At 40.0% G+C, this 27,803-nt stretch overlaps 2 protein-coding genes across 11 annotated transcripts in view; one reads left to right on the forward strand and one right to left on the reverse strand.

Moving 5' to 3' along the window:
• GBE1 (1,4-alpha-glucan branching enzyme 1) overlaps positions 1-18,694 on the forward strand; it is a 302,275-nt gene extending 283,581 nt beyond the window's left edge. For all 10 annotated transcript variants that reach the window (XM_050958316.1, XM_050958334.1, XM_050958362.1 and 7 more), the window contains one exon: positions 16,627-18,694. In XM_050958316.1, the coding sequence (XP_050814273.1) occupies positions 16,627-16,683 (57 nt within the window). In that variant the 3' untranslated portion in view covers positions 16,684-18,694. The remainder of the gene's footprint in view (positions 1-16,626) is intronic.
• The window catches only part of LOC127055132 (uncharacterized), a 1,051,551-nt gene that overhangs the window by 753,749 nt on the left and 269,999 nt on the right, over positions 1-27,803 (reverse strand). The gene's annotated exons all lie outside the window — the stretch shown is intronic.

Here is a 27,803-nt window from a genome sequence, read left to right on the forward strand (position 1 = left end):
TGATTTTACTGACAGGGAAACTGAGACACCAGGAAGTTGTAATTTCTCAATGTTCCTTAACAACACAGGGCTCCAGGAATTCTAGCTTCCAGACCTCTACTCCCAACTCACTGCCGTAACCATTTGTGAACATTAACTCTCTGCTACTAACTTGTTTATAACACTTACTTACAATTGTTAACCTCAACTTGGAATGTAAATACCATTTTGAAATTCTTATATGAAGAATATGACAAATGCAAAGCAGACGTGTCCAGACATGAAATGGAAAGATGGGACTTAATAAGAGCATGTGGAAGAAAAGCATGTAAGACATCAAAAGCAGTTAATATTTTCTTTGAGAACAAATTGTGGCATGGCAATGGCACATCAATATCAGAATCCCAAGAGTGTCAGTCACCTCACTTTTTTATATCCCCCAGCAATTCAATTCACAGAGCAATTTTGGCAACCTTGTAAAAAGCCACCAGTTGGAGGTAAAGTGCCAGTAAAAGGAAGCCAATTTTAGGAAAGGGACAGAAAAAAACAAGGCAAAATATTAGTACTTAAAATAGTTGAACCAGTTTGGTTGCTGGAGCTTTCAATCCTTATTTTAAAATAAAGCCTATATAAATACCAATTTAGATCCCAATCTTTGTATAAACAGTCATCTTGGGGGGGGGGGGGCATTGTTACAAATTAGTTAATATTTTCAAAGCTGACTTATTTCACCGTAGAACTCTCATTGAAATTAATGAAAGTTGTACGGCTACCTTCTCCACTTGGTGTTGACATTTTCAACTGTTACTTTTTCCTGTTGGGTAAATCATCTTGTCTTCTCAAGAAGATGCATGAGGGCTATGGGTTCCTCATTTCAAAAGTTTGAATTCTTCTCCACTACAATAATAAATAGTAAACAATATTATGGTGGCACACAATCTGCACCATAGTTAAGATTGCATCTGAAAGGCTTTGTTTAAATAAAGCCACCTGTGAAAGCACTATATAAGAGAATAAAAATATATACAGTATAATAAGACTATTCCTGTAAATTTAAGCTCAAATAAACATGGAGGGTTAATTTTGAATGAAAGATGATATATAGAGCATAATTATTCTAAAAATATTATTGAATGAAGGAAATCTTCAAAGCGATGTTAGAAAATGAGCAGGAAGAAAGTGACACACGTGGAAGGGAGAGAGAGGATGAAGATTAAGTTCTGAAGTGTAGGACTCATACGAGTAAACTTTGACTACAAGTGGGATGATGGTATGTGAATCCAGATACCTGTTTGTAAAGGTCACAGGGAGCAGGTTTGAAAACCATTAAGAGCTTCAAAACAGAAAAAATAACTCAATGCTTTTCCATCATTGATCTGTCTAAATACTCTCATTTGCAAATTTTACCATCTCATTGCTCACTCCTATTTCCCAATCATTAAAAAAATACATTAAATACCACTGATCCTACAGTGGAGTGTGGATGGCATCTCACTGGTAACCTTTTGCCATGATGAAAAGTGACCTTTTATTACTACTGTTACTACTAGCTAGTTCCTATATGGGACAATACTTTATTCCTCGTACCATGACAACTTTCCTTAATAACCTTCGGTGAGAGACTTTGTCGAAGCCTTTTGAATGTCTAGGTAAATTATGTTGGTTCACCCTTTCCTTTTAAAATTTGATGAGTGGGGCGCTAATTACAGTGCTTGCTCATAAGTGACAACATCTTACATCTGGTTTCTACTTTCTCAGGTATAGAGCTGGAGAAAAAAAATTGTTGAATAGTTTTTGTCTAAAAATACATTTTTCTGTCAATCAAAGCTATTTATTACTTCAAGTCAAATTTGACAAATAGTTTCAGTCTAATAAAAAGAAAAAGAGATTTAAAAAAATTGAAATATTGTGTGGGAGGGTTACGTTTTCAAAGGGAAATATTTTTACATTTTAATTTGAAACTTTTCATTCTGAAGTTTAGTGATATTTGTTTTAAAAAATTCAAAGAGTAAAGAAAACACCCAAAAATGAAAATAAAAAAATAATAAGAAATTTATTTCAGGTTGAACAAAACATTTGTCTGTTTCTAAAAAAATCAGTTGTAGTTCAACCCAAAGCAAACAAACAAAAATCAGATTTTTCAGTTAAGCCACCAAACTGAAAAACCAAGTGTTCACTCAGCTCTATAGCTAGTGTTACTTACCTACAGAGCAGAGATAGAAATTGGTGGCAGCACATGTGAGAGAGACTTGGAGTTTCAAATGAAGAAAAGTATAACATATATTCAATAATATTCCAAATCATCCCTACCAAATATCGGAGTGTTTACTCTATTTAAATTCATTGCATTCATGGCACTTTGTTTTTTTTACTGGAGGTTTATGGATGAAAGTAATAAAGGAACAGTGAATCTTGTAGCTGTTTAAGGGTTTCTTGTACAGTAACAGCACTGACAATTGTTCCTGTGAGTCATTTTCCTGAAAATATAAAGCCCTTGTCTTTATAGTAATTCTGCTATTCCCAGCTTCAGAGCATCAGCAATGTCCGCACACGCACACAAATTTTTTGTTGTCTATGATAAACATAGAAATATATGTAGATCTTGCAATATATATTTTACTGATATTTTTGCCCACGCTGTACTATAATCCTCTTTATTGTAATTGTCCTGCAGCTAAGTTGCCTTTATTAATAAGCCACTGGCAAAGCAGAATGGATTTTATAAAAAGTATTATTATCTATCAGTAAAATTTAAACTTATCTTTCCTTTTGCTTTAGTCGTGTCGAATTAGCTTGAAAAAAGTCACCTTTTTTAAGATAGGGAATTATTCAATTTTCCTTATGCACTTATTTATATAGTCTATTTCCGATATATAATATTAAAATAATATAACAATTCACAATCAGTTCTATTTAATTTAGGGACACTTTCAAAGTAACCCCAAATAATATATATAATTATAATTTGGGGTTACTTTGAAAGTGTCCTAAATTAAATAGAACCAACTGTGAATCATTGTATTAAGAAAAATCGTTATTGTCACTTTTCACTTCGGCTCTAACATGTAATATTCAGTGCTAGAATTCAATTTTCTGCATTCCTTGTGACAGTTGATAGACTTAAAGCATTCTCGTAGAGTGAAATGATCTAAAGCACTTTGTGACCCTTATCTTTGAAAATAGTCATTTGCATAACTTTCATGACAAAGATTTGTGCATTGATTTTTAAGGGCCTGATGTAGTCTTTAGCTGACTGGATTTTTTTATACCATAACGATTATGTAGAATAAGCTTTGTAGTTAGAAAATTAACTGTTTCTAAAAGAGAAGGGGATAAAATAAAGGTTAGGTCTTTAATATCAGCCAGCTCTTTTGATATTTTTACCTCCTATTGTGTACCTGATGATTAAAGCTGCTTAGTTTCTATTCATACATGTTCTTAGATTATTTGATTTCTAAAGGAAAGAAAACATACAGTGGAATGGCTTCTAAAACACCTGGTAGTTTTCCAGTAGACTGCATTAGTGTATGATATTGTCTTTAGTTCCACCTCATTCCTTGTTTCCCCTTTCTTCTGTAAACAAAATTATAGAAAAATAGCACAAGAGAAAACAGAAGAGAAATCTTGTGATAGTCTATACAACAGCTGCAGTTACTTTACATAACTTTTTAAGAAGGATGAATTCAAACTGGAACAGGTACAGAGAAGGGCTACTAGGATGATCCAAGGAATGGAAAACCTGTCTTATGAAAGGAGACTCAAAGAGCTTGGCTTGTTTAGCCTAACCAAAAGAAGGCTGAGGGGAGAGATGATTACCCTTTTTAAATAAATCAGAGGGATAAATATCAGGGAGGGAGAGGAATTATTTAAGCTTAGAACCAATGTGGACATAAGAACAAATGGATATAAACTGGACACTAGGAAGTTTAGACTTGAACTTAGATGAAGGTTTCTAACCATTAGAGGAGTGAAGTTCTGGAACAATCTTCCAAGGGGAGTAGTGGGGGCAAAAGACACATCTGCTTTCAAGACTAAGCTTGCTAAGTTTATGGAGGGGATGGTATGATGGGATAAATTAATTGCCAAAATTAGGCTATCTTTGATTATTAGCAGGTAAATATGCCCAATGATCTGTGATGGGATGTTAGATGGGGTGGGATCTGAGTTACTACAGAGAATTCTTTCCTGGGTGCTGGCTGGTGAGTCTTGCCCACATGCTCAGGGTTTAACTGATTGCCATATTTGGGGTCGAGAAGGAATTTTCCTCCGGGGCAGATTGGCAGAGGCCCTGGAGGTTTTTCGCCATCCTCTGCAGCATGGGGCATGAGTCACTTGCTGGAGGATTCTCTGCACCTTGAGGTCTTTAAACCACAATTTGAGGATTTCAATAACTCAGACATAGGTTTGGGGTTTGTTACAGGAGTGGGTGGGTGAGATTGTTGGGCTGCATTGTGCAGGAGATCAGACTAGATGACCATAATGATCCCTTCTGACCTTGAGACTGAGACCATTCTGAAAAATGATTTTCTGCATATTCATGCCTTATACCTGTAATTTTGTTTTTTTTTTAAAGGCATTGAAAACTTCACTTTACTTTAAATGTAGCTTCTTAGCCTTACAGAGTACCTATTATTGAAGCCAAACATGTAACAAAACGTAATTTTAAATATATTTGACTTAACACATAACACAAAGCAAAACTATCCAATATCTTAATTATTGGCTTATTATATTCTCACTGTAACATCAATGCCCGTTTAAAAAAATATAGAGAGAGACATGAGATGATTTCCAAGTAAAATCTTTATTTTAATTAAGGAAAAGTTTGCTCATACACTGCTGTCATTCTTCTGCATCCACCAGCTGCAGTACACAGTAGCTGCCTATAGTGCCTGACACAATAATATCTACCTGTGAATTCTAGTCATTACTACGTCCAGCGCAAAAATCAGCATGAAATAACTTCTGAGATTGGATTTTGAGCCGTCAGAATGAGTTGTAGTCAGTGGCAGCTCCAGGCACCAGCTCTTCAAGTGCATGTCTGGGGCGGCAAGCTGCCGGGGGGCACCCTGCCAGTCACTGTGAGGGCAGCAGTCAGGCTGTCTTCAGCAACGTTTCTGCAGGAGATCCGCCAGTCCTGTGGATTCGGTGGCGAGAACGCCAAAGGCACGGGACTGGCAAACCTCCCGCAGGCAAGCTGCCAAAGGCGGCCTGCCTGCTGTGCTTGGGGTGGCAAAAAAGGTAGCCTCTGGTTGTAGGCTGGTTTCATTGCAACTCCAGCCAATTTTGTTTGGTGTTGGAGGTATTGGCAGATGTTAGCATTCCTGTTAACAAATAGTTACCTAATGGTGAAGCTAGCCCGAGTGATCAGAAAGTGCTGAGTGGGTGCTTACAAGTTTTAGAAGAATTTCTGGTTTTCTATATTTGGGGAGTACTATGTGTCAGGGTTTGTTCCCAGATTCCATTCAATGTAGTTGCTCATTTTGCACAAAGCATTGTAACTATTGCCATTTACTCAAGTTTGTCCCTAAGCAACTGAATATCTGAAAGGATTTTCATGCAGATTGCTTTGGTTGGTGCCAACTGTCATCTGTGTTATCGTACCCTTTAAGTAGAAGGACAGTAATGTAAATCCAATGTGAGGGGGCATTTAAGAAGTTTTCCTATATATTGGCTATGCTAAGCTTTTGTTTCTTGATATCGTCCAGATTATGAAAGTAACAAACCTAGGGAATAGCATATGACCAACAAAAACAGAATATCTGCGTGTGTGTTCCTCTACCCAATATGTCGTGGTGTTGAGATCATTTTGCATCAATGAAACATGCTTATAGAACCTCGTGAAACCAGATGCAAATCTGCTTAACAAGTATACTAAATGTTTAATGTCTGTATTACACTAGTGGCCAGTCTGTATTGGGGTTGCATTGTCCTAGATACTATAAAAATATGTACAAATAAATAGTCCTAAAGAGCTTATAGTCCAAAAAGAGAAGTAACATACAAATGTTTCTGAAGCTAAAAATCAAATATATAAAAATTACAATTTTTTGTTAATATAAAAAGCCTAGCATCCCCATATATCTTGTATGCTCATCTGTGATTTAAGGCTTGCCTACATGGAGACACTCGGGCAAATTAATCCAAATGTACTTTTCAAATAGATTAATGAAACCTCATTTAAACACTTGTGTGAGTGCTCTTATTCAGAATTAAAGGGACCTTAATTTGGTTTAGTTCAATTCAGTGAAAGTACCTTAATTCACTGAATTAAGCTAAACCGAATTAAGGCCACTTCAGTTCTAAATAAGAGCATCCACAGAGGGGTTTAGCATGGTTTAAGTAATTCACTTTAAACATTAATTTGGATTAATTTTCCTGAATGTCCCAATGTAGGCAAGTCCAAACATAACTTTCTGCTTTCTCTCAAATTGCTGAGAGTCTTCGTATCCTCAATGATCCTCAATCCTCCACCTTTCAAAGACCGTATTTCACAGGCCAGTCTGCATGTCTTTGTCCCAGTCAATTTCATTATTGTCCTTTCAATTAGATATTTTCCTTAATACAACTCTGCCCTCCTACATTCATTTTCTGTTCTGAAATGTGACTTAGGGACAGAGATCTAAACCCTCTGCAGCATAGGCTTTCTGGCAGAGGTGAATTTTGAAGGAGAAGAAGATAGTCAGCTTATGGACTAGTTCAGAGAAGGTAATGTGAGAAGCTGACAAAACGTGCAGAACGGCCAATGTGATGAGACAAGAGCTGACGGAATGGGAAGCAGAGTTATGAAGGACCTTGAAGGTGAAGACCAGGAAGATGGAAATTGATCTAGTGAATCAGAAGAGGATACAGTGGGAGGATTCAGAATTGGGTGAAGTGATTAGAACAGGCAAAGAAGATGATCTTAGCAGCCAGTTTTCTGAGATCTGAAGAAGGGAGAGATGATACAGGTGTTTGGGAGGCTAGAGATTACCGTAATCCACAGAGGAAGTAATGAGGGCATGGATGTGTCCTAAAACTTTTTGGATAGAAAGAAAAGGATGGATCTTACAAATATCATGGAGAAAGAAGCAGCAACATTTGGACACAGCTTGATTTTGTAAAATGCAAACGAGAGGGAGACATCAAAGATTTGGGCTTGAGTGACAGGGAGGATAGTGTAGGTGTTCAATGACAGAATGGGTGGTGTGCAGAGTGAATTGGGACAGAAAACCAGGAGTTCAGGTTTATCTCTTGTTAACTTCAATGGATGATGAAATATAAAGGAGGAGATTCAAAGACAGGCTCAGATTTGCTATTAGCAGGAAGGGACAGGTCAGGATTGGAGATAAAGATTGTAGTTGAAACCATGTACGTGGGTGAAATAACACAGAGATAGTGTGTAAATGGAGGAGAGTGGGCCAATAAGAGCCTTCTGGGACCCCTGCAGAGAATAAAAGAGGGGGAGGAGGACCCACAAAAATTACACCCATCTGATAGCTTAAGAAAGGAGACAGGACTTTGAGGGACATGATGAAGGTCTGTGCTCATGATAATCTTGAACTCACCTGAAATCTGCATAAATTTTGGCCAAATGCACAAGCATCAGCTTAAAGCCACAAACTTTGAGCAGAGACAGGTTGATACAGTTCTTAAGGCCAAGAAGCAATCCCACCACTTGTGCAAATCTCATCTTTGTTGTCTTTTGGGAGGAAAAGGTTTTGTGTTTATCCTGTCTCGTTGTAGCTCCTGGATGCATTCTGGTGGCCACCTCTGGAGAATCTTCCTGGGACCCAGTAGCAACTTGAACATTACAAAGTTATAAGGATGGGGCAGTCACAAAGGAGGTTGAGTGCCTTCTAGTCCCTAAGGTCTTCAAAGTACTTTCTCCTACTGCAACAAGGGGTAGAGGAGGGAAGATGTTCTCTTTCCTACAGCAGTGGATTTCTAAACAAACAAAGTGAGGAGAGAGCACAAGATAGGCCTTAGTGCACAGTTGCTAGGAAACTTGTTTGCTTGGAAGTTTGGGTATTACAAGTCCACTCAAATGTATCCTGCAAAGCTTAGTTCTTGGAAACACAAACTGGATACTGCAGGGTTTGCTCAGCCCTAATGAGGACACATTTAACACTGTTTAAAATATTTTTGGCATCAGCAAATGTAAATTATTCAAAGTAACACCTGATAATGCTCTTATGCTAAAGTACGTCTGATACTTTGGCCAGAATATCCTTCTTTGTGTCTTGTACCACTTAAGACACAGCATCTGATAGATGCTTCTAAAGTGATCTTGATGGTTTAGTCTATATGCTCTATTAAAAATTTGAATAACATTCCTGTTCTTCATAAGAAATTACAAGTACATGTATTTTGAATAAAGGAATATAAATCCTACAGAGTGTAAGAGATGCTTGCATTTGTCAAACTATCATTGTTACATATAACCTTCTGCTGTCTCTTGCACACAGTCTAGGTTGGCAATTCACAGCTAAAATATTTTGATACTTATAGTGCCCTTAAGAAGATGAAAATTGAAAATGAAAAACCGTAAACACCACATTTTAGGAAATAGTGTGTGTGCGCATGCAAAGTATGTTTTTGAACTCCTAAAAGTGGGCATGGGACCATACAAAGAGAAATAAAGACCTGGTCCTCTGCAAAAGAGCTTCCAGTTTAAATTCCATAGGACACCAAGTGTTAGTAATAAAAGAAAAGGAAGGGGACATAGAACAAGAGTTAAACATAGAATTGTATTTTGCATAAGTCATTCATCCATCTTGATTGCTTCATTGTTTTTAGTACACTAATGCATTTTGTGTATTATTTAGATTTTTAAGAGGGTTTTAAATTAGGAGTGGACAACATTTCTTGGAAGGCATTAAAAAAAATCAAATTTACATCATTAGTGGCATCAATCAGTGGTGCCCTGTATTTTGATATTACAACCCTGGCTGCCCCATTCCCCCACCCCTTGTGGGACAGTGAAAGCAGCTGTATTGGACCCACTCTTTGGATCCCCTGTGCTTTCAAGCCAAGTGATTCTGATCAGCATCCAGATATTGTTGCAGGGACGTTGCCGGGGTGCAGATTCCTGATATGGGAGCCTGCAGTTCAACTGTCCTTGGCCTTGAGACTGGTGCTGAACGCCTGCAAGCCTTCCAGTAGCTTATGCATGCTATCCTCAGAGCTCTGTCTTTGTGGGCACTCTGGATTATAGTTGAACTGTTTGTTCAAAGCAACAGTTAAGGAAGCCAGACTTTGCAAGGGAACTTCTTAAACACACAGATGCACTTTACTCTTAGCATAGGAGAAATTTAGATCAAGTGAAAATAAAAAGCCTGTACACAATACCCTCACACAAACCTTAGAGTCCTCACACCTCCTGAGAGTTCTTGGTTGGTTTGGCCAATGTCCTGGGAGGAAGGTAAACCCTTCATGCCCACTCCTCCAGTGTGTCTTGTGCTTTGTTGGTGGTATGGCTTTGTGACACAGAGAGCATGTCTCCTTCAAAATCACTGGAACACCTTTTCTGTTTTTATTTCCTACTCTAGGATTTTCCATGCTTCAGCTCTGAGAAGTGGGACTGCTGGCAGAGGGTTGTTAAATCAATGGCTTTATCTGCTAACCCTCATTGTCCCACTAGGTCTAGTCAAGGTTGACAGCCCTGTTTCATAATCTGTATTCTACTGTTACAGTTCAGTCACTGTGGAAATGTGTCTTCAGCCTGAGGAGATTGAGAGGTTGCATCCACAGTGCAAAGTGTTTCCCTCTGTGTCACAGTGTGATTGGCTCCTTCAAGAGACAGCAGGTTCCAATGCACCTGTGATTCATTAGCTGCCTTCCATAAGAAGGCACCTGGGCCATATAAATGAGGGGGAGACTGAGACAGATGGATCAGCCAGAAAAGGGGCAGGTGCAAGCTGCCTGAGGAGGAAAGGAGAGACTTGGGGAGAAATAGGAGCAGCAGCAGCAAGCTGGAAAGAGAGCCATTGGGAAGAGCAATTAGATAATAAGGAGGACTGGCCAGACTTGGGAACACCTACCAAACTAACAGAGAGCTTGTACAGAGGCCCCTAGGAAGAACCAGCCCAAAACAAGAGGGTTTATGCTGAAGGGTGGATCACAGTAGCAGGCTTAGGACTCTCAGACAGGGAGGTTGGGTTGATGGAACACTACAGGGAGTTCTGTCACAGGAGACTTGACTTAGAGCTACCAGGGAAAAGCTATGGAAAATAAGCAAAGCTAATCTGAGAACAAATTGGGTGAATGGCCTAGATAGTGGAACCCTGGAACAAGGGGAGAAAGTGAGTCTGGGACCAGACTGGAGATGGACTCTCAGGAGGTTGAGTTGGAAATGTTGTTCTGGAAGTGGTCATTGCAAACAGCTGTGAACCTGTTGTACATTGCAATTTGGGGAGAAGGGTTTTATCATGGGGTTTCTATGGCCTGTTGAACAAGTACAGGAATAAATTATGCTTAAAGGCAAGTTTTTGAATTAGACATTGAGAAAGACTGTGCTCCTTTTATGATTGAGGGGAAACTGAGGCAGGCATATTTGTCATGCTGTGGCCTACTGCAAAAGGTCATAGATCATAGGAGTGGAAGGGACCTTGAGAGGTCATCTTGTCCAGTCTTCTGCACTCATAGCAGAACCAAGTATTATCTAGACCAGGGATGGGCAAACTACGTCCCTTGGGCCACATCCATCAGATGTTTTAATCCAGCTCTCGAGTTCCTGCTTGGGAAGAGGGGAGTTCCCCGCTCTGCGCATGCCATGGCTCCATGTGGCTCCTGGAAGGAGCGGCATGATCCTCTCCAGCTCCTACATGTAGGGGCAGCCAGGAGGCTTCCCACACTGCCACCACCTCAAGCACCACCCCGCAGCTCCCATTGGCTAGGAACCACAGCCAATGGGAGCTGCAGGGGCAGTGCCTGGGGCAGCGCAGAAAGCTGCTCGGCCTCACCTCTGTATAGGAAACATAGGGGGACATGCTGCTGCTTCCGGGAGCTGCTTGAGGTAAGCGCTACCCAGACCCTGCATCCTTGACCACCTCCCGCCTCCCAACACCCTGCTCCAGCCCTGAGCCTGCTCCCACCCTCTGAATCCCTCGATCTCAGCCCAGAGCACTCTCCTGCACCCCAAACCACTCATCCCCAGCACCACCCCAGAGGCCGCACCCCCCCCCCGTCTGTACCCCAACCTCCTGCCACAGCTTGGAGCCCCCTCCCACACCCTGAACTCCTCATTTCTAGTCCCAGTGCAGAGCCCTCACCCCCTCCCTCATCCCAGGCCCACCCCCAATTTGACGAGCATTCATGGCCTGCCATACAATTTCCATACCCAGATGTGGCCCTTGGGCCAAAAAGTTTGCCTACTCCTCATCTAGACCATCCCTGACAGGTGTTTGTCTAACCTGCTCCTAAAAATCTCCAATGATGGAGATACTACAACCTCCCTGAGCAATTTATTCCAGTGTTGAACCACCCTGACAGGAAGTTTTTCCTAATGTCCAACCTAAACCTCCTTTGCTGCAATTTAAGCTTCTTGTCCTATTCTCAGTGGTTAAGAAAGACAAGTTTTCTCCCTCCTCTTTGTAACAATCTTTTATGTACTTGAAAACCATTATCGTGGCCCCTTTCAATCTTCTCTTTTCCAGACTAAACAAACCCAATTTTTTTCAATCTTCCTTCATAAGTCATGTTTTCTAGACCTTCAATAATTTTTGTTGCTCTTCTCTGGGCTGACTTCAATTTGTCAGTCTTTCCTGAAAAGTGGTGCCCAGAACTAGACACAATACTCCAGTTTAGGCCGAATTAACAAGGAGTAGAGTGGAAGAATTACTGCTTGTGTCTTGCTTACAACACTCCTGCTAATACATCCCAGAATGATGTTTGCTTTTTTTGCAACAGTGCTACCCTATTGACTCATATTTAGCTTGTGGCCCACTATGACCCCCAGATCCCTTTCTGTCATACTTATTCCTAGCAGTCATTTCCCATTTTGTATTTGTGCAATTGAGTGTTCCTTCCAAAGTGCAGTACTTTGCATTTGTCCTTACTGAATTTCATCCTATTTACTTCAGACCATTTCTCCAGTTTGTCAAGATCATTTTGAATTATAATCCTATCCTCCAAAGCACTTGCAACCCCTCCGAGCTTGGTATCATCCACAAATTTAATAAGTGTACTCTCTCTCAAGATAATCTCTGAAGATATTGAAGAGAAACAGATCCAGAACTGATCCCTGCGGGCTTCCACTCACTATGCTCTTCCAGCATGACTGTGAATCACCGATAACTACACACTGGAAATGGTTTTCCAACCAGTTATACTCTCACCTTATAGTAGCTCCTTCTAGTTTGCATTTCCCTACTACTTTGTTTATGAGAAGATCATGTGAGACTAAAAAGCTTTACTAAAGTCAAGATATACCATGTCTACCACTTCCCCCGATCCACAAGGCTTATTACACTGTCAAAGAAAGGTATCAGGTTGGTTTGACACAATTTGTTCTTGACAAATCCATGTTGACTTATTTAGCACGTTATTATCTTCTAGATGTTTGGAAATTGATTGCCTAATTATTTTCTCCATTATTTTCCTGAGTACAGAAGTTAAGCTGACTGGTCTGTAATTTCATGGGTTGTCCTTATTTCCCATTTTATACATTGGCACTATGTTTACCTTTTTCCAGTCTTTTGAAATCTCTCCCGTCTTCCGTGACTTTTCAAAGATAATTGCTAATGGCTCAGATATTTCCTCAGTCAGCTCCTTGAATATTCTAGCATGCATTTCATCAGGGCCTGGTGACTTGAAGACATCTAACTTGTTTACATAATTTTTAACTTACTCTTTCCTTATTTTAGCCTCTGATCGTACCTCATTTTCACTGGCATTCATTATGTTAGGCGACCAATCATCACCAGCCTTCTTGGTGAAAACCAAAACAAATAAGTGATTAAGCACCTCTGCCATTTCCACATTTTCAGGCATCCGTTATGGGGGTTACCTTGTCACACTCTGCCAACAAGCATAACCTCTGTCTTGCTTTAGTTTAGCTTCAACCAGCTGTTCATCCATATGCTAATTTCGTCCAAGCACTGGGTCATCTTGGTGAGAGTGATGTTATCATAAACAATAAAGAATATACAGCTGTATATCGGCTGCATAGTGTGTTTGTGATGTCCCACCAGTTTTGCCAGTGGCTGCACATGGATGTTGAATAGCACCAGAGAGAATTTATCCAGGTCTGGGAATGCCTCAGTTTAGTGCATTCCCACTTGCAAACTCCTTCAGGAAAGTCTGTAGTATCTCATGATTAGTAATGTCAAATGCTACAGAGAGGTCCATGAGGATGAGACTGGATGTCTGTTCTCCATCCATCAACAATAGGAAATCATCCAACAGAGCCACTGATGCTATTTCTAGCCCATGATTCTTCCCTGACTCCAGATTGTGCAGGGTCTAAGATATTGTCATTAGTTAAATGAACTTGTTCATGGCCTTTGGCTAGCTTCTCTTTTGAGTTTGTCCAGGAATGGAAGGTTTGATACTAGGTGGTAACTAATTAGGCCCTGTGCAGCAAGAGTGGGTTTAATCAACATTAGATTATTCTATTCTAATTAGTTTCTTATACAACCCTCATCACCATTGTATCTAATCAAACTATTCCAAATTTTAAAGAACGAAAGGAAGATTCCGTCCCTAAAAATATTTTCTTTAAATGCATAGTTTTTATACTGGTTACCTAGGAGAGTTTGAAGATAGTTAACAAACATGCATTTTCTGAAGATATAGGGCCTGATTCACATCTCTGTTACAGCCTCCTGTAAAATCATTTTACACCACCAAAGTTTTGCCAAATCACTATTATCATGCCCTAAAGGGACACCTGAGGATTTCCCTGGCACTGGGGAACCCTCCAGTGGCATAAAGAATAGCATTACTGTATCCATATCCCTGCTCAGGCATAGAATATGTGGTAAAGGCTAGAAAGGGGATAGTTGAAACGTAATATATTAATCCACAATAGGCAAAATGATCACTAGGGAATCATTCTAGCAAGGATAAGTTAGAACATCTAAGTGGTTGCACATACTTACACCGGAGGCAGTTAGTGGTGTGAAAGGGTGACTTCGGCAAACCCATCTTTTTCCTTTTCCCTCCTCACCCCTGCACTGAGCACAATCTGCACTGAACTCTATGCTAAATGCCCACTGGCATTACATAACTCAGGCTCATTGGTTGCAAACCCACATTAGAAACTACTTCTTATATATTTTTTTTTGCTAACCAGCTCTTCTCTTGTTGGCTTTTATTGTATAACTCATCTGGAAGGTGTTTGATCCTACAAGAGTTTTGTAGCCATCAAATAGTTGTAATTGTATTGTCGGGTTTCTATATATCTGTATTAGTTGAACATTATGACTTCCACCTGGCTGGACACATTGAGTTTTTGTCAGGCTGATAAATATTTCACTCAGAAATTGATTGCTATAAGAGCAATGTCACTGAATTTTAAACCCATGGCTTCAGGACGTCAGTCATCCTTTATGTTTCATTATAGTGTGTGTAATATGGTAGCCATTAAAAAGTCAGCGTGTGCCAGCAGTTGCCATACAGTAGTGTCTGGAATAGCATAATTTCACTTATAATTCTTATGAGAGCTCTCAAATACCTATGTATACCAGTTTGGAGGGGAAAAAGTCTTCTGAATAACTTCTACTGTAGCACTGTAAGGAATCTTAATCTATATTCATGTTTGTCATAGTTACTTTCAACTGTTTTACTGCTCTTTAACATTTTATTAAACACCTAATGGGTGCTACATAACCTGTGTGAAATCCATTGGTGTGATGTAGTTTTCAATGAATAGGTGCCCACATATTTGTCACTGCTTTGATTCAGGAAAGAGGCTGAATTGTGAAAAATCATGGAGACTGTAACTAAAAATAGTTCCTGTAAGTCAGGAGTCAGGCATATGGGCAGGTGGAATTGAGGTACAGTAGGGCTCATTTAGCTGCAGCTCTTCTGGGAATAAATGGAAGACTTGGTCCCAAACTCTCTAAATATGGCACATTTCCCAACTACGAAAACTGATTTTGAAAACGTTTAAAATTCTGGTTTGTAAGAAAATACAGTGGTGTCACATTGGGCTAGCTCCTCAACTGGAGTTAAGTGACATAATTCCATTGACATCAGCAGAGCTTTGCCAGTTACTTCAGCTGAACACATGGCCCATAATACTTTTAATGGCATGTTCTTAACTTGGACATCAACCAGAGCAATCATTATTCCCTTTGTCAAACTTCATTTTTGTCGTTGTAACCGCAGTAACTTTTTTCACATCTGTGGAATCATTTTTATTGAAAAAAAATTGGAAACTCTCTCTCTGATTTAAATCTACATAATGAATTTCTCTGTAAATCTGTAACTTCCAAACCTTATTCTGTGAGCTAGTTGACTTAAACCAACTTTATTTGGTATTTCCTCTTCTTGTGAACAGATTTGTAGGAGTTATTTATCAATGAAACCTTAGGGGATATCACTGTGTTTACTAGTGACAGTTTGAGATGCATCGGACATGCTACAATCTGGTTCGATGAAGATCAGTTGTTCTTTTTTTCCTCTCTTTTTTTCCTAAAGCTGTTTTCTTTTACGCCTTTCATTCCAGTTGCAAACTATGAAAGCTTTTCAATACTGTCAGTCAACCTCTAACTTGGAGATAACATGGCTGAAAATAGCAGAATTTTAAGAATGTCAAGGGAAAGAAAGATGGCTTAAACAAGGGCGTTGTCAAACTGAAACCAATAACCCTCAATTGTGTTACTTTTTATACTTTCATTTTTAATGAGTTGTTCCGCATATATGAACAGCTCTGTTTGTCAATGGTTACAGTGCCACACAGCAAAATATTTAGTAAACAGTACAAGTCAAGATGTTTTTTCCATTGTGAATCTAATCTGTGCTTAGAAGGAATAAATATAAATGTCACACATTCTCTTTCATCTTTGAGAAATCTTTTTAAATAATTCAAGTTGTTTATCATAATCCAAAGGTTAAATAAAAACATAATTTGACTAGAAAATCAGAATTTAGCAGTGATCAATTGGAATCAATTTCTATGTTCAACATTTTGTTCTATCAGATACTTACGTTCCATAGATGTCAGAATGGTAAAAATGCATTGCTGTGTTATATTTCTTGTATTTACCTGTGTGAAATGACATCATAGACCTTGGAGCAGCTTTAATTCACAACACAATACTGTTCAAATGCTGTGGTAAGAGTTTGTAATTTATAACTCTGCAGTCTATCGATCTAGATGTCCTCAAGTTTCTTAAATCGCCAATTGTAAATCAAATGGAGCCCTCTAGTGGTAATTGCATAAAAATATCACCCTATGGCTGATCATAAGTAAGAGGAAAAATCCTGCAGTGAGGGTATGATTAAGATTGCCTTGCATGATTCTGACATGGGAGAGTGGGCAATCAATAATTACACTTTACATCTGATTCATATTAATTACACATTTCAAAAATGTTTTGTAAGTTTTTTAATGACCTAAAATGTTTCACTCTCAAATGCCTGTTTATGTAGTGATTTATACAGCCCCAATGAAAAATCATGTCCATTGTGATTCATGTTCTGTTGTTGTTCTTTTATTAGGCGTACATTCCAAGCAGAGTGGCGATTGTGCTCCAGAATATGGATATCCCGAACTGAAGAACTACATAACCATCACTGCAGAACCAAAACGTGGAGAAGAAATATTGTACCAGCACTAAACATCACAGAATTAACACTGTGGCTGCTTTTTGAAACTAGGTCATTGAAATGTAGGATTAATATTTACATATAATTATAGTGCTCTCAAGTTGCTAAAATCTAATTCAAGGAGACAATATATGAAAGAAAAATGCATCTTTGCATTTGTGATGTTACAGCATTACATTTTAAAACATTTCAGAGCAGCTGGCATTGTCAATTAAACTGTCATTCCCAGTGTCTTGTCAGGAACAATGTTGTACCGAAAGTGTTCTTGCTCTGATTTCAGCAATTTCTTTGAAACCTCTTTTATCATTTTGGTATTGAATTCAAATATTCATTACAGATCATTGTCTCCTGTTAGGATAAAGAGAAAAACAGCGTATTGAAGTCAAACATAAATAATCTGACAAAAGGCAGCCTTCTGGGTGTGAGGGATTGCCTTCTGCAGCAAATTCCAAGATACTTCTAGGATGTGCAGTTTTTCCAATCAAGAATACTGTCCTCTGCCATTTTTATTTAATGAATATTTCACAGTAAAATCTTCAAAGCTAGTGGATAAAGTGGGACACATGTCACTTGGGTTCTAGTCATGAGTCCCTGCCACTTATCTGTTCTGTGATCTTGGGCAAGTCATTTCACTCTGTGTTCCTCAGGTTCTGTATCTGAAAAATGGGGCTCATGATACTTGCCTACCTTTAGAAAGCATTCTGGGATGATAAGTGATCTGTGAGAGCTAAGTACTGTTACATTTACTGAAATGGTACAATAAGTGAGAACATTTTAAAAAGAACATTTATTATTTTACATACTCTCTCATAAATCTAAGGACCCTGTAGCCACTGGTTTCACTGCTTCCTAAAGCTTTCATTTAACTTGGAGAACTTGTAATGTTGATCTTGCATTTTTATAATTTAAAAAATATTTTGCTTACCAAGGAAGAAACAGTATTAGAAATATAGATATGTTATTCAAACCAAGCTTTTTGATATGTTCAAGCTAGTAAATGGTTTAGAGAGCTGGCTGAAATTGTTGTCTAAATGAATTCTTTACAAGAAATCCAGCATAGTAAAGAATAAGATTCTGTATATTCAAATTGTATCCACAGTGTATTCATTTTAACTCTGAAAAGGTCATACAGATTTAAAGACACATGATTTATTTTGCTACACTAATTTAAAAACATGTTGACCTACATATTTGTATATGCTCCAAAATGAGGTTTTATTTTGCTTTACAATCTATTTTGATTTACAGTTCCAAGTTTTCTAATTCAGAAATTTTCAACAGAGAAAATGTCCACAACGGGTTTTGTTAATTCATAGTTCTATGCATCAGTCATCTTCTATGTAAGCTTTGTCTTCTAAATGGCCGAACATTTATGCCCAAATTGACAAAAACCTTGCATGTGTTTTATTACACTTACTAGAACTTTAACCTGGAAATATATTTCAAAAAACAAACGAATGAGTGGGACAGCATAATGTAACATGATGGGAAACCAGTCTTTTGATGATTTCAAATTAAAAGGTTCATGAACATCCCAACTCTTACTGTATTCTGTGCAACAGATATGTGAAAGACAAATACCATGCGCAACAGTGCTATGTAATGTCACAGCTCCTTTCCCTCCTTAATTCATTGTGCATTAGTGAGCTATAAATGCATTCCCGTACACTTATGCTTAAAAAAGTACAGTGAAGTGTTTTAATAACTGGAACCAATTATTGTTTCCAAAGTTGTAAACTTTGTAGTGAAATAAAAGCAATGTAATTATCTGCTATATTTACTTTAAATTGATCTTCTAATATATCCTGTACATTTTACTGGCACATGTTCCAGCGTTCCAAAATGTAATGCAAGGCAATTGCCCTTGTCAAACTATTGTGCAAGAGAAGCAATAAATGTGTGATGTGAAGTAGAAACTGTAAAATTACATGCAAATAAACTGAGACAGGTAAAACATAAATGCATATGTGGTTTTCTTCACTCATAAAAAATGTGTAATAGTCTAATACTGGAGGCTAACACTAGATATTATTGGTAGGGTTTGAAATCAGGAATTTCCCTCAAGCACTCAGAAGGAATCTATTGGTTTATTGCTCAAGGATGATATGTTGTTCATTTCACATACTGAATACTTACAAAAGATATTTAAAAACAATAAAAAGACTATTAAGGTTTAAAAGTCAGGCACTTAAGTAGGAAATGCCAGAATTAAGGTTGCCTGTACAACCTTAATTTGACCAGCATGTATGTATACATTACAATACAGTCTTGAATGACATCACATACTATTTTTCCCCCATAGGTTGCCTGTCTCATTGGTTGCACAGGATGAATCAGAGTTGTATCATGAAGCAGGCTGCTGTCTATAGGACCCCTGCCTCACTGGTTTTAAGACATTGGAAGATGTATAGTGAATGAGGAAGGGATGCAGGAAGCGAAAGGATGGTCTCTTGTAGTTAGAGAGAAAGTGGGTGAGGTAATGTGTTCTATTGAACCAACAGAATGTCAGCCTAGAGAACTAGATTGTGTCCCTGCCTGGGCCACAGAGTTCCTATGTGATGCTGGGCAAGTCATTAAAACCAAGTGGCCACTGCATTCCTCATTTTCTTGGTATCCAGCTTGTGACAGTTGAGCTATGATTTTGCAAAAGTGATGAGCACTTGCAGCTGAGGATGAAGTTAGCTGTGCTCTGAATATATAAAGAGCTATCTAATGCGAAGTATTCGTAAAAGTCAGGCCCTAGGCTTCTCAGAATGGGCATGCAATATTAGTTTATACATTTGACAGTTTTGTCTTTAATCTCAGTGCTTCAGTTTCCCAGTGAAAAATCAGGATAATTTCACCTCACACAGGTGCAATGAAGATATATCCATTAATGTTTATAAAGCATTAAGATATTGTAGTGGGGCCACCATAATAAAGTCCATAAGGATATTAATAATTCTGTATTCAATAGGTTTGGGGGCCATACATTAAATGTTGAGAATAAAAAAAAATTGAACACACATCTGTTCAGTGAGTACTATCCATCCTGTAGACTGAATGGGGCAGCAGTCAGGAGGAAAAAATAGTATGTGATCCTATAGTTGGACTGTATTATAAAGCATATTCACAGAGGGGTCAAACTAAGGTTGCACAGGCAGGCAACCTTAATTCTGGCACTTACAAATTTCAAGTGCTTGATTTTGCATCCTTAGTGTTCATTTAATTTAGTTTTTTAATGTATTTTTTAAAGTTTTAAAAACTTAAATGATAAAAAAATGTCGTGAAACCATATTGATCCCGCCACCACCATCCCCAATTTGTCATCAGCAGGTCTTGAAAGTTTAGATCCATGGCATAGTCCACTACCATTTAAAATAACAGACAAACTAGTAGCTGTTGAAGTCTGTTATCTTCTGTGTGGACCAACAACTGAAGGAGGTGGTGACACACTTGCCAGTGAGTTCCAGAGGAACTCACTAGACAGCAAACGAATGTTGACTTGTGATTATAGGGTTGAATTCCAGATTTTGTGGGGGAGTGTTTTCTAGTGGTTAAACTCTTCTAGCTTTAGCCCTACCCTTATCCTCTTCAGCTCATATCTTTCCCCCTTTCTCTGTTCCTGTCCCCACCTTGTTCTTATTTTCATCCCTCCTTTGTCTTCTGTCCCACCTTTGCTTCTATTCCTTCTCCCTCTGTCCTGCATCTCTTCCCCCTTTATCTCATCTGTTCCTCAGTCCTGCATTCAAGATAGGCTGTTCCATCTTCCTCTGTGCTGCCTGGGTACCTGCAGGGAGACCACTGAGAGCACAGTAGAGATGGGCTTCCTGCTCTCAATTCCTGTACCTGTCATGACAGTGGCCCCCTGCAGTCCTGGGATGGAGTGTGCTCAGTTGCTTTGTGAGAGCAGAGAACTTGCAGTCTGTTCAGCACATAGACGCTCTGAAGAGATGGAACATGATCAATGCAGATAGTATTTAGCCCCTATACTAATAAGTCTGTCTTGAGCATGTGCAAACAGAATTTTCAAAGGCTTATAACTTGGTCACATTTGGGTGATTTTTTTTTCAGGGGTGGCAAAAGACACATCCTTGACACTAAGGCAACCTCCCATATCAAATTCAAGATCTTGCTCCAAAGCCAGGAGTGCTAGAGCTTGACAACAAAACAAATGCAGTAATTTGTTAACATGGGCAAACAGAATCTTTCCTTAATTTCATTCTCAAAAATGGCTGAACAATTCTGGCTGAAATTCTCCAAAAATCTTATCCTTTGACTGTTCAGGCTGAAGTTTTCCATGCCAGGTGCCTGCCTCAGGTTATCAATGTGATAAGCAGCTAGAAACAGCGCTTATAATGGAAAATATTGAGCAACCTTAACTGTAGACCTCATTACCTGTGCCACTATATATATATTTTTTTTTTTTACTTAAAGCGTGCTAGGAAAAATGACTTTGTAAAAATATCTTACTGAGGTTCCATGTTTGAATCTCTATTAGCATCAAACAAACTGGGACAATGTGGTTGCTTGCGTGAAGATAAAAATGAAACTGAACCATAGGCTGTCAAATGAAACTGAAACCTTTTCTCTGTCACCTACAACTGCAATATGTGGTCTGTAAGTAGAAGTCTGTCTCCTCTCATACTGGCAGATAAATTAAGGGCCAAAATAAATAATCTGTAGTGTTCAAGTACTATGTTGGGAAAGTATCAACCAAGCTGAGACCCATCTACAAAGCTATTCTGGAGACTGAGCAAGTTCCAGTAGTTAATAGACCTCTCTTAAACAACTGCCTTCTCAAACTAAGGGTATGTCTACACTACGGGATTACTCCAAATTTACATATTTCAAATTTTGGCAACCAATTATATAAAGTCAAGTGCATGCGGCCACACTGAGCACATTAATTCGGCAGTGCCTGTCCATGTACCAAGGCTAGCATCGACTTCTGGAGCGTTGCACTGTGGGTAGCTATCCCAGAGCTATCCCATAGTTCCCACAGTCTCCCTCACCCATTGGAATTCTGGGTTGAGATCCCAATGCCTGATGGGGCCAAAAATTTGTTCCGGGTGGTTAGGGTAAATGTCGTCAGTCAATCCTCCCTCCGTGAAAGCAACGGCAGACAATCATTTCACTCCCTTTTCCCTGGATTGCCCGGACAGATGCCATAGCACGGCAACCATGGAGCCCCCGTTCAACCTTTTTTCACTGTCACCATATGTCTACTGGATGCTGCTGACAGACGCGGTACCGCAGTGCTACACAGCAGCATCCCCTTGCCTTTGCAAGTTAGCAAAGACGGTTACCAGTCATACTGTACCAGCTACTGCTGTCATGGGTGCTCCTGGCCAGCCTTGGTGAGGTCGGTTGGGGGCACCTGGACAAAAATGGGAATGACTTCCCAGGTCATTCTCTTCTTTAAGTTTTATCTAATGGAGAGTCAGTCCTGCTTAGAATATCAGGCAAGCCTACTAAAGAACTAGAGAGGCAAATGAGCGCTCCAGGTCAGAGCCCCAGAAATCCCACAGAAATGAGCTGCATGCCATTCTAGGGGGTGCTCCTACAACAATCCCACCCATTGCTTCCCTCCTCCTCCACCCCTCCTGGGCTACTGTGGCAGTTATCCTCCCATATGTGTGATGAAGTAATAAAGAATGCATGAATTTGAAACAACACTGACTTTATTGCCTCTGCAAGCAGAGATCAAAGTGGGGAGGGAGGGCAGTTGACTTACAGCGAAGTAGAGTGAACCACTATTCTGCACTTGCTCAGCTGAAAATGGGAATCTGTGATAAGCACTAGGATAGAAGCACAGGCAGGACTGAATTGCCATTTGTGTGTGGGCCTTTGGTTGACACTGGTAAAATACACACTGTCCCAGGATATGTATGTTGGAGGACAGTTCTAAATGGGAGCATAATTTTTTTTTTATTTGCAGCAAAATGTAGAGGTTTATGTATCTGATTGTGAGCTATGGGAGCAAGAGGTAGGCGTGACCAAGCGGTGCTGCCAACTGGGAGAGCAGCCTGAGGCAGAAGCCTCCAGCTGGCATGATATTCTAGGCAGGACTGAATCTCCATTACACAAAATTTAAAGAAGAGAATGACCTGGAGTCATTCCCATTTTTGTCCAGGTGCCCCTGACCGACCTCACCAAGGCCAGCCAGGAGCACCCACAGGACGACGATGATGGATATCAGTCATACTGCACCATCTGCCGTACGCAAGGCAAGGGGATGCTGCTGTGTAGCGCTGCAGCACCACCTCTGCCAGCAGCATCCAGTAGACATACGATGACAGTGAAAAAAGGCAAGCAACAATTTTTTTTACTTTTGTTTTCACAGGGGCTGGGGAGGAGTGCGGGGAACTGACGACATATACCCTGAACCACCCATGACAATGTTTTTGACCCTTCAGGCACTGGGAGCTCAACCCAGAATTCAAATGGTTTTCAGAGAGTGCGGGAACTGTGAGTTAGCTACAGTCGTCAGTCGCCCCTCCCTCCGTGAGCGTCCATTTCATTCTTTGGCTTTCTGGTACGCTTGTCTCAGCTCCTTAAGTTTCACGCAGTACTGTGTTGAGTCCCTGTTGTGGATTCTGTCCATCATGGCCTTGGAGATTTTTTCAAATGTTTTGGCATTTTGTCTATTGGAACGGAATTCTGATAGAACAGATTCATCTCCCCATACAGAGATCAGATTCAGTATCTCCCATACGGTCCATGCTGGAGCTCTTTTTTGATGCTGGGACTGTATGGTCACCTGTGCTGATCAGCGCTCCATGCTGGGCAGACAGAAAATAAAATTCAAAAGTTCGCGGGGCTTTTCCTGTCTACCTGGCCAGGGCATCCGAGTTCAGATTGCTGTCCAGAGCGGTTACAATGATGCACTGTGGGATACCGCCCGGAGGCCAATAGCGTTGAATTGCGGCCACACTAATCTTAATTCGAAATGGCAATACTGTTTTCAGTGCTATTCCCCTCATTGGGGAGGAGTACGGAAATCGATTTTAAGAGCCCTTTATGTTGACGAAAATGGCTTCATTGTATGGAAGGGTGCAGGGTTAGTTCGATTTAACGCTGCTAAATTCGACATAAACTCATAGTGTAGATCAGGCCTAAGGTGGCCATGTCTGTTTGCCAAGATAATATTGGGAGATGCCCCAAAATCAAAGGAAATACTGATCACCAGCGTCATTTGGCTCTGGCAGTAGTCATCTGACATCACCAGGAATAAGATAATGAGCTTAGAGCTAAACAACTGTCTGAAGATGGTGCTCACTAACATTTTATTATGGGCATCCTCAACAAATCAGTTTTTAAATGCATTTGCCAAACAACTTTTCATGAGGTGATGGCAGAACACTGTAAGCTGGCTGACAACTAAGGCTATACCCTTGCTCAGTTTGGTGTTTCGAAATATTAAATCATATTCATGCAGTGCAGGCAGTAGAAGGTGATTATGTAGGGATTGGCAACCTTTGGCACTTGGCCCACCAGGGAAATCCACTGACAGGCTGGGACGGTTTGTTTACCTACAGTGTTCGCAGGTTTGGCCGATCGCAGCTCCCACTGGCTGCGGTTTGCTGTTCCAGGCCAATGGGGGCTGTGGGAAGTGGCGGCCAGCACATGCCTTGACCCACGCTGCTTCCCGCTGCCCCCATTGGCCTGGAAAGGCGAACTGTGGCCAGCAGGAGCTGCAATCGGCAGAATCTGCAGATGCTGCAGTTAAACAAACCGGCCTGGCCCGCCAGCGGATTTCCCTGATGGGCTGTGTGCCAAAGGTTGCCGATCCCTAATGTAGAAGTGTTAAGAAAAATAAACTGCAAATGCTATACTGCTGCAAGAGTGTCCTTTTTTTTCTCCCATGTAGAAATCTTTTTGTGTGTCTTATTCCTAAAGGTCCACTTGGATCTCTAGTAGAAAGAAAAACTCTTCCGTGGCTGAGTATTCACTGACCCCCTCAAAGGAGTGTGTTTTACCATGGAATAATGAATGTGTTACTCATCCCACTGGAAAAACATAGTGGAGTTTTACTACCAGGTAAAGTAAGCAATGTTCACCAAAGGGAGGTGGCATAGTACTGACTTCATCTAGATACATGGCAATAGACACTGTAAGAGCCTTGTTTTCATTCAGGAATAGAGTAAAATAACTATAGTATGTTCATTATGTTGGATTTTTTTTTTAAAAAAAGCACCTTTTGTATCAGTGAAGACAAAAACCAGTGAGCTGTCTTTTTTGTGTTTTAGCTCTGAGCCAAGTCAATTGTGTTACTCCTGGCCTTGCCAGCATGTGATTATAGCTGTAGACAAACGTGAAACTTCTCTATTTGTAAACATAAGTAACTTCCACACTTAATTTGTCTTTGTAGAAGTTGACTCAGCATTAAAAAAAATAAAATAAATTGGAATTTCCTTCGTGACTGCTCTGTATTACAGTAAAGATGCGGAAAATTAAATTAACTGCAACGAAAGCGTGTCCCATGTAGCTTTTGAAATTTTGTCCATTACTTTTTTGCAGAGTTTCTTTCATGCACTGCCCTTTGTTTCTGTGTGTTTTTTGTTACAATGGTATTAGGCCAACATAAAATTTGTTGAGCCTTTCTAGTTTATATAACACATAGGTGTGACTGCTGTCTGTCAGCTTCAGGCAAGAGGAATTTCAGTCTTCAGATGCTGCTTATAAATTGACAACACCCGTTTCCAATAATAATTTGAGAAAAAGCCCACTTGCCTTTGCAATTCTAGTAATCACTTTGTACTCTGTTACTGTGGCATGTTTTTGTCAGAAGACAGAAAGCCCTTTTTGACTGATGAAAAAAGCCTATGCCTGTAGATTAGCTTTGGAAAGCTAATTAGGAAAATACACCATGTCCAAGTGTAAAATGTATTTTTCCATGCAGGGTTTTTTGTGTGAAGTGGAGGAATGTTTGCTTATTCACTGTACTGAAGGGGTTGAAGGACTCTGTGTGGTGAGTCATTTTAGTTCCAAAACAGGCTTGTAAAAATATCACACACTAAGAGGCAAGTAAACAAATTTGCATTTTAAATGCAAAGTGCAGGAATTCACTTGGCTCTTGTGTATTTTATAGGTAAGGAACAAATTGGTTGTTCGACAGCACATGACTGGCATGTCCAGGCTTGAGAGGGAGTGCACTTTGGTGACTAGAAAAGGGGATGGAGCATCAGAATTGATCCAGTGTATTCTTGGCTCTGCCATTGACACACTCTGAGTGAAATTCATCCCTGTGCAGAGCCAGAGCAAGGCCTTAGCATCTCTTAAACCATAGTCTAAGGACTTACATGGATCATTGATGAGTGCTAGCCCTCTGAGCAGGGGTGAATTTCACCTTGTATGACTGGGGCAATTGTTGTTAAACTTTCCCAAATCTATTAATATCTTATTACATGGCTGTTGGGTTTTAGTTTTTGTAAAGCCCATTCTTTGTAATTATCAAATCTCCCAGACCCCTTTCTCCTAAGTTTTAAAAGCAGAGTATGGAATTTTATATGTATGAGCTCCTGATAATTTCTATTAGATTGGTACAGCTTAAAGCCTGTGCAATTCTTTGGTCTCTGAATGCACCATCACCTTCCGAGGTGACAAGCCTCCTGCCTGTTTTTCTAGGGGTAGATGTGGCACTACGCCCCATATTCGTCATAGAGCTATGCTTATGATATGAATATGGCATACCAAAGATATGTTTTATGCAAGATGGTTCATGAGAGGTATCATTGGAAAGGTTATGATTTACTGAATATGATTATCCTATTTGTATGCATGTATCTTTTCTGTATTTGAAGTTAGGAATAAGGACATGTATCAGTTACAAAAATACTTGCACCTGGGGAACGCCCAACAGACAAAATGCAATCAGTCTGGCTGGTTAGTTATCAGGCCATTAGGGAGAACAATAGGACTTTGAATATGATAATCTCCCACCTTCCTCAGAAGCTTCCTGAGATGCTGCTTTGACACTGTAGGATCATGTGATCATGTCACCTGGTACTGGACCCCATCTTGGCCTGCTAGTATTTTTCCACAAAGTGGATGGAGACCAAACTGGGGAACAAAGGATTCATGCCGTATGTAAACCCTATGTAAGGGAGGGAAGTGAGTTAATCAGGGCTCTTTTCTTCACTGAATCCCCACCCAGGATAACTTCTGAGAAGATCTAAGAAACAAGGACTGAGGGGAAGGAGAAGAGCTGAGCCTGGGCCGGAAAAGGTGTCTGGCCTATGAAAGAAATGCTTAAAACAACATTTAGGATGAGAAATTACTACCTGTAACCAGTTTCTTTAGTGTATTGAACTTAGTTTGCATGTTTGTTTGTTTTGCTCAGTAATCTGCTTTGATCTGTTTGCTAACCCTTGTAATTGCTTAAAATCTATCCTTTTAGAAAACAAAAGTTTATTAACTACAAACTCACTTTGTGGAATTCATAACTGGGAGGTGTGGGGGCAAGAAGCTGTACATATCTTCATCCACATTGAGGAAGGGAGTGAATTTCATGAGCTTACATTGTATACATCTCTGTGCAGTGGAAGATAATACAATTTTGTGTTTACGCTCCAGAAGGGATGTGCACTTAAGTGCTGGGCAATTCCCAAGATGAGTCTTCCCACACAGAACTGATTTCAGTGTCTGTCTTTCTACAGCTGGGTGCGTCCCTACCTCGGTGTGCACTGGAGGAGGCTTGAGGGCCTGGCTCAGCAGGGGAGGGTGAAGGAGCCACAGGCAGACTCAGTGGTACCCCAGTACATCAGGAGAATCTCTGACTTTTAGTCTGGGATCCTGGATTACAGCCCCATGACTACTCAACAGGCCTGACTGTGATCGGGCCTTGCAGATCTTTCCCTTGGGCCTGTGACAGCAGTTAATGCGTTGTGACCAGCCAGCCTTCTCCAAAACAAGGTAGTGCTTATCCTTCACACTAGGAACACAGCTCCATAAAAGAGAGAACTTGAGCTCATAGTACAGTCCCTATGAATCTCCTTTTGCTCTATTTGTAGAGAACCTAAGACAAGGGGGTCAAGGTCCATGACTCAGGATCCAAGGCTCTCCTATGATAATACAAATAATAAATG

This window comes from Gopherus flavomarginatus, chromosome 1, assembly GCF_025201925.1.
Source record: "Gopherus flavomarginatus isolate rGopFla2 chromosome 1, rGopFla2.mat.asm, whole genome shotgun sequence".
NCBI classification, from domain to species: domain Eukaryota; kingdom Metazoa; phylum Chordata; order Testudines; family Testudinidae; genus Gopherus; species Gopherus flavomarginatus.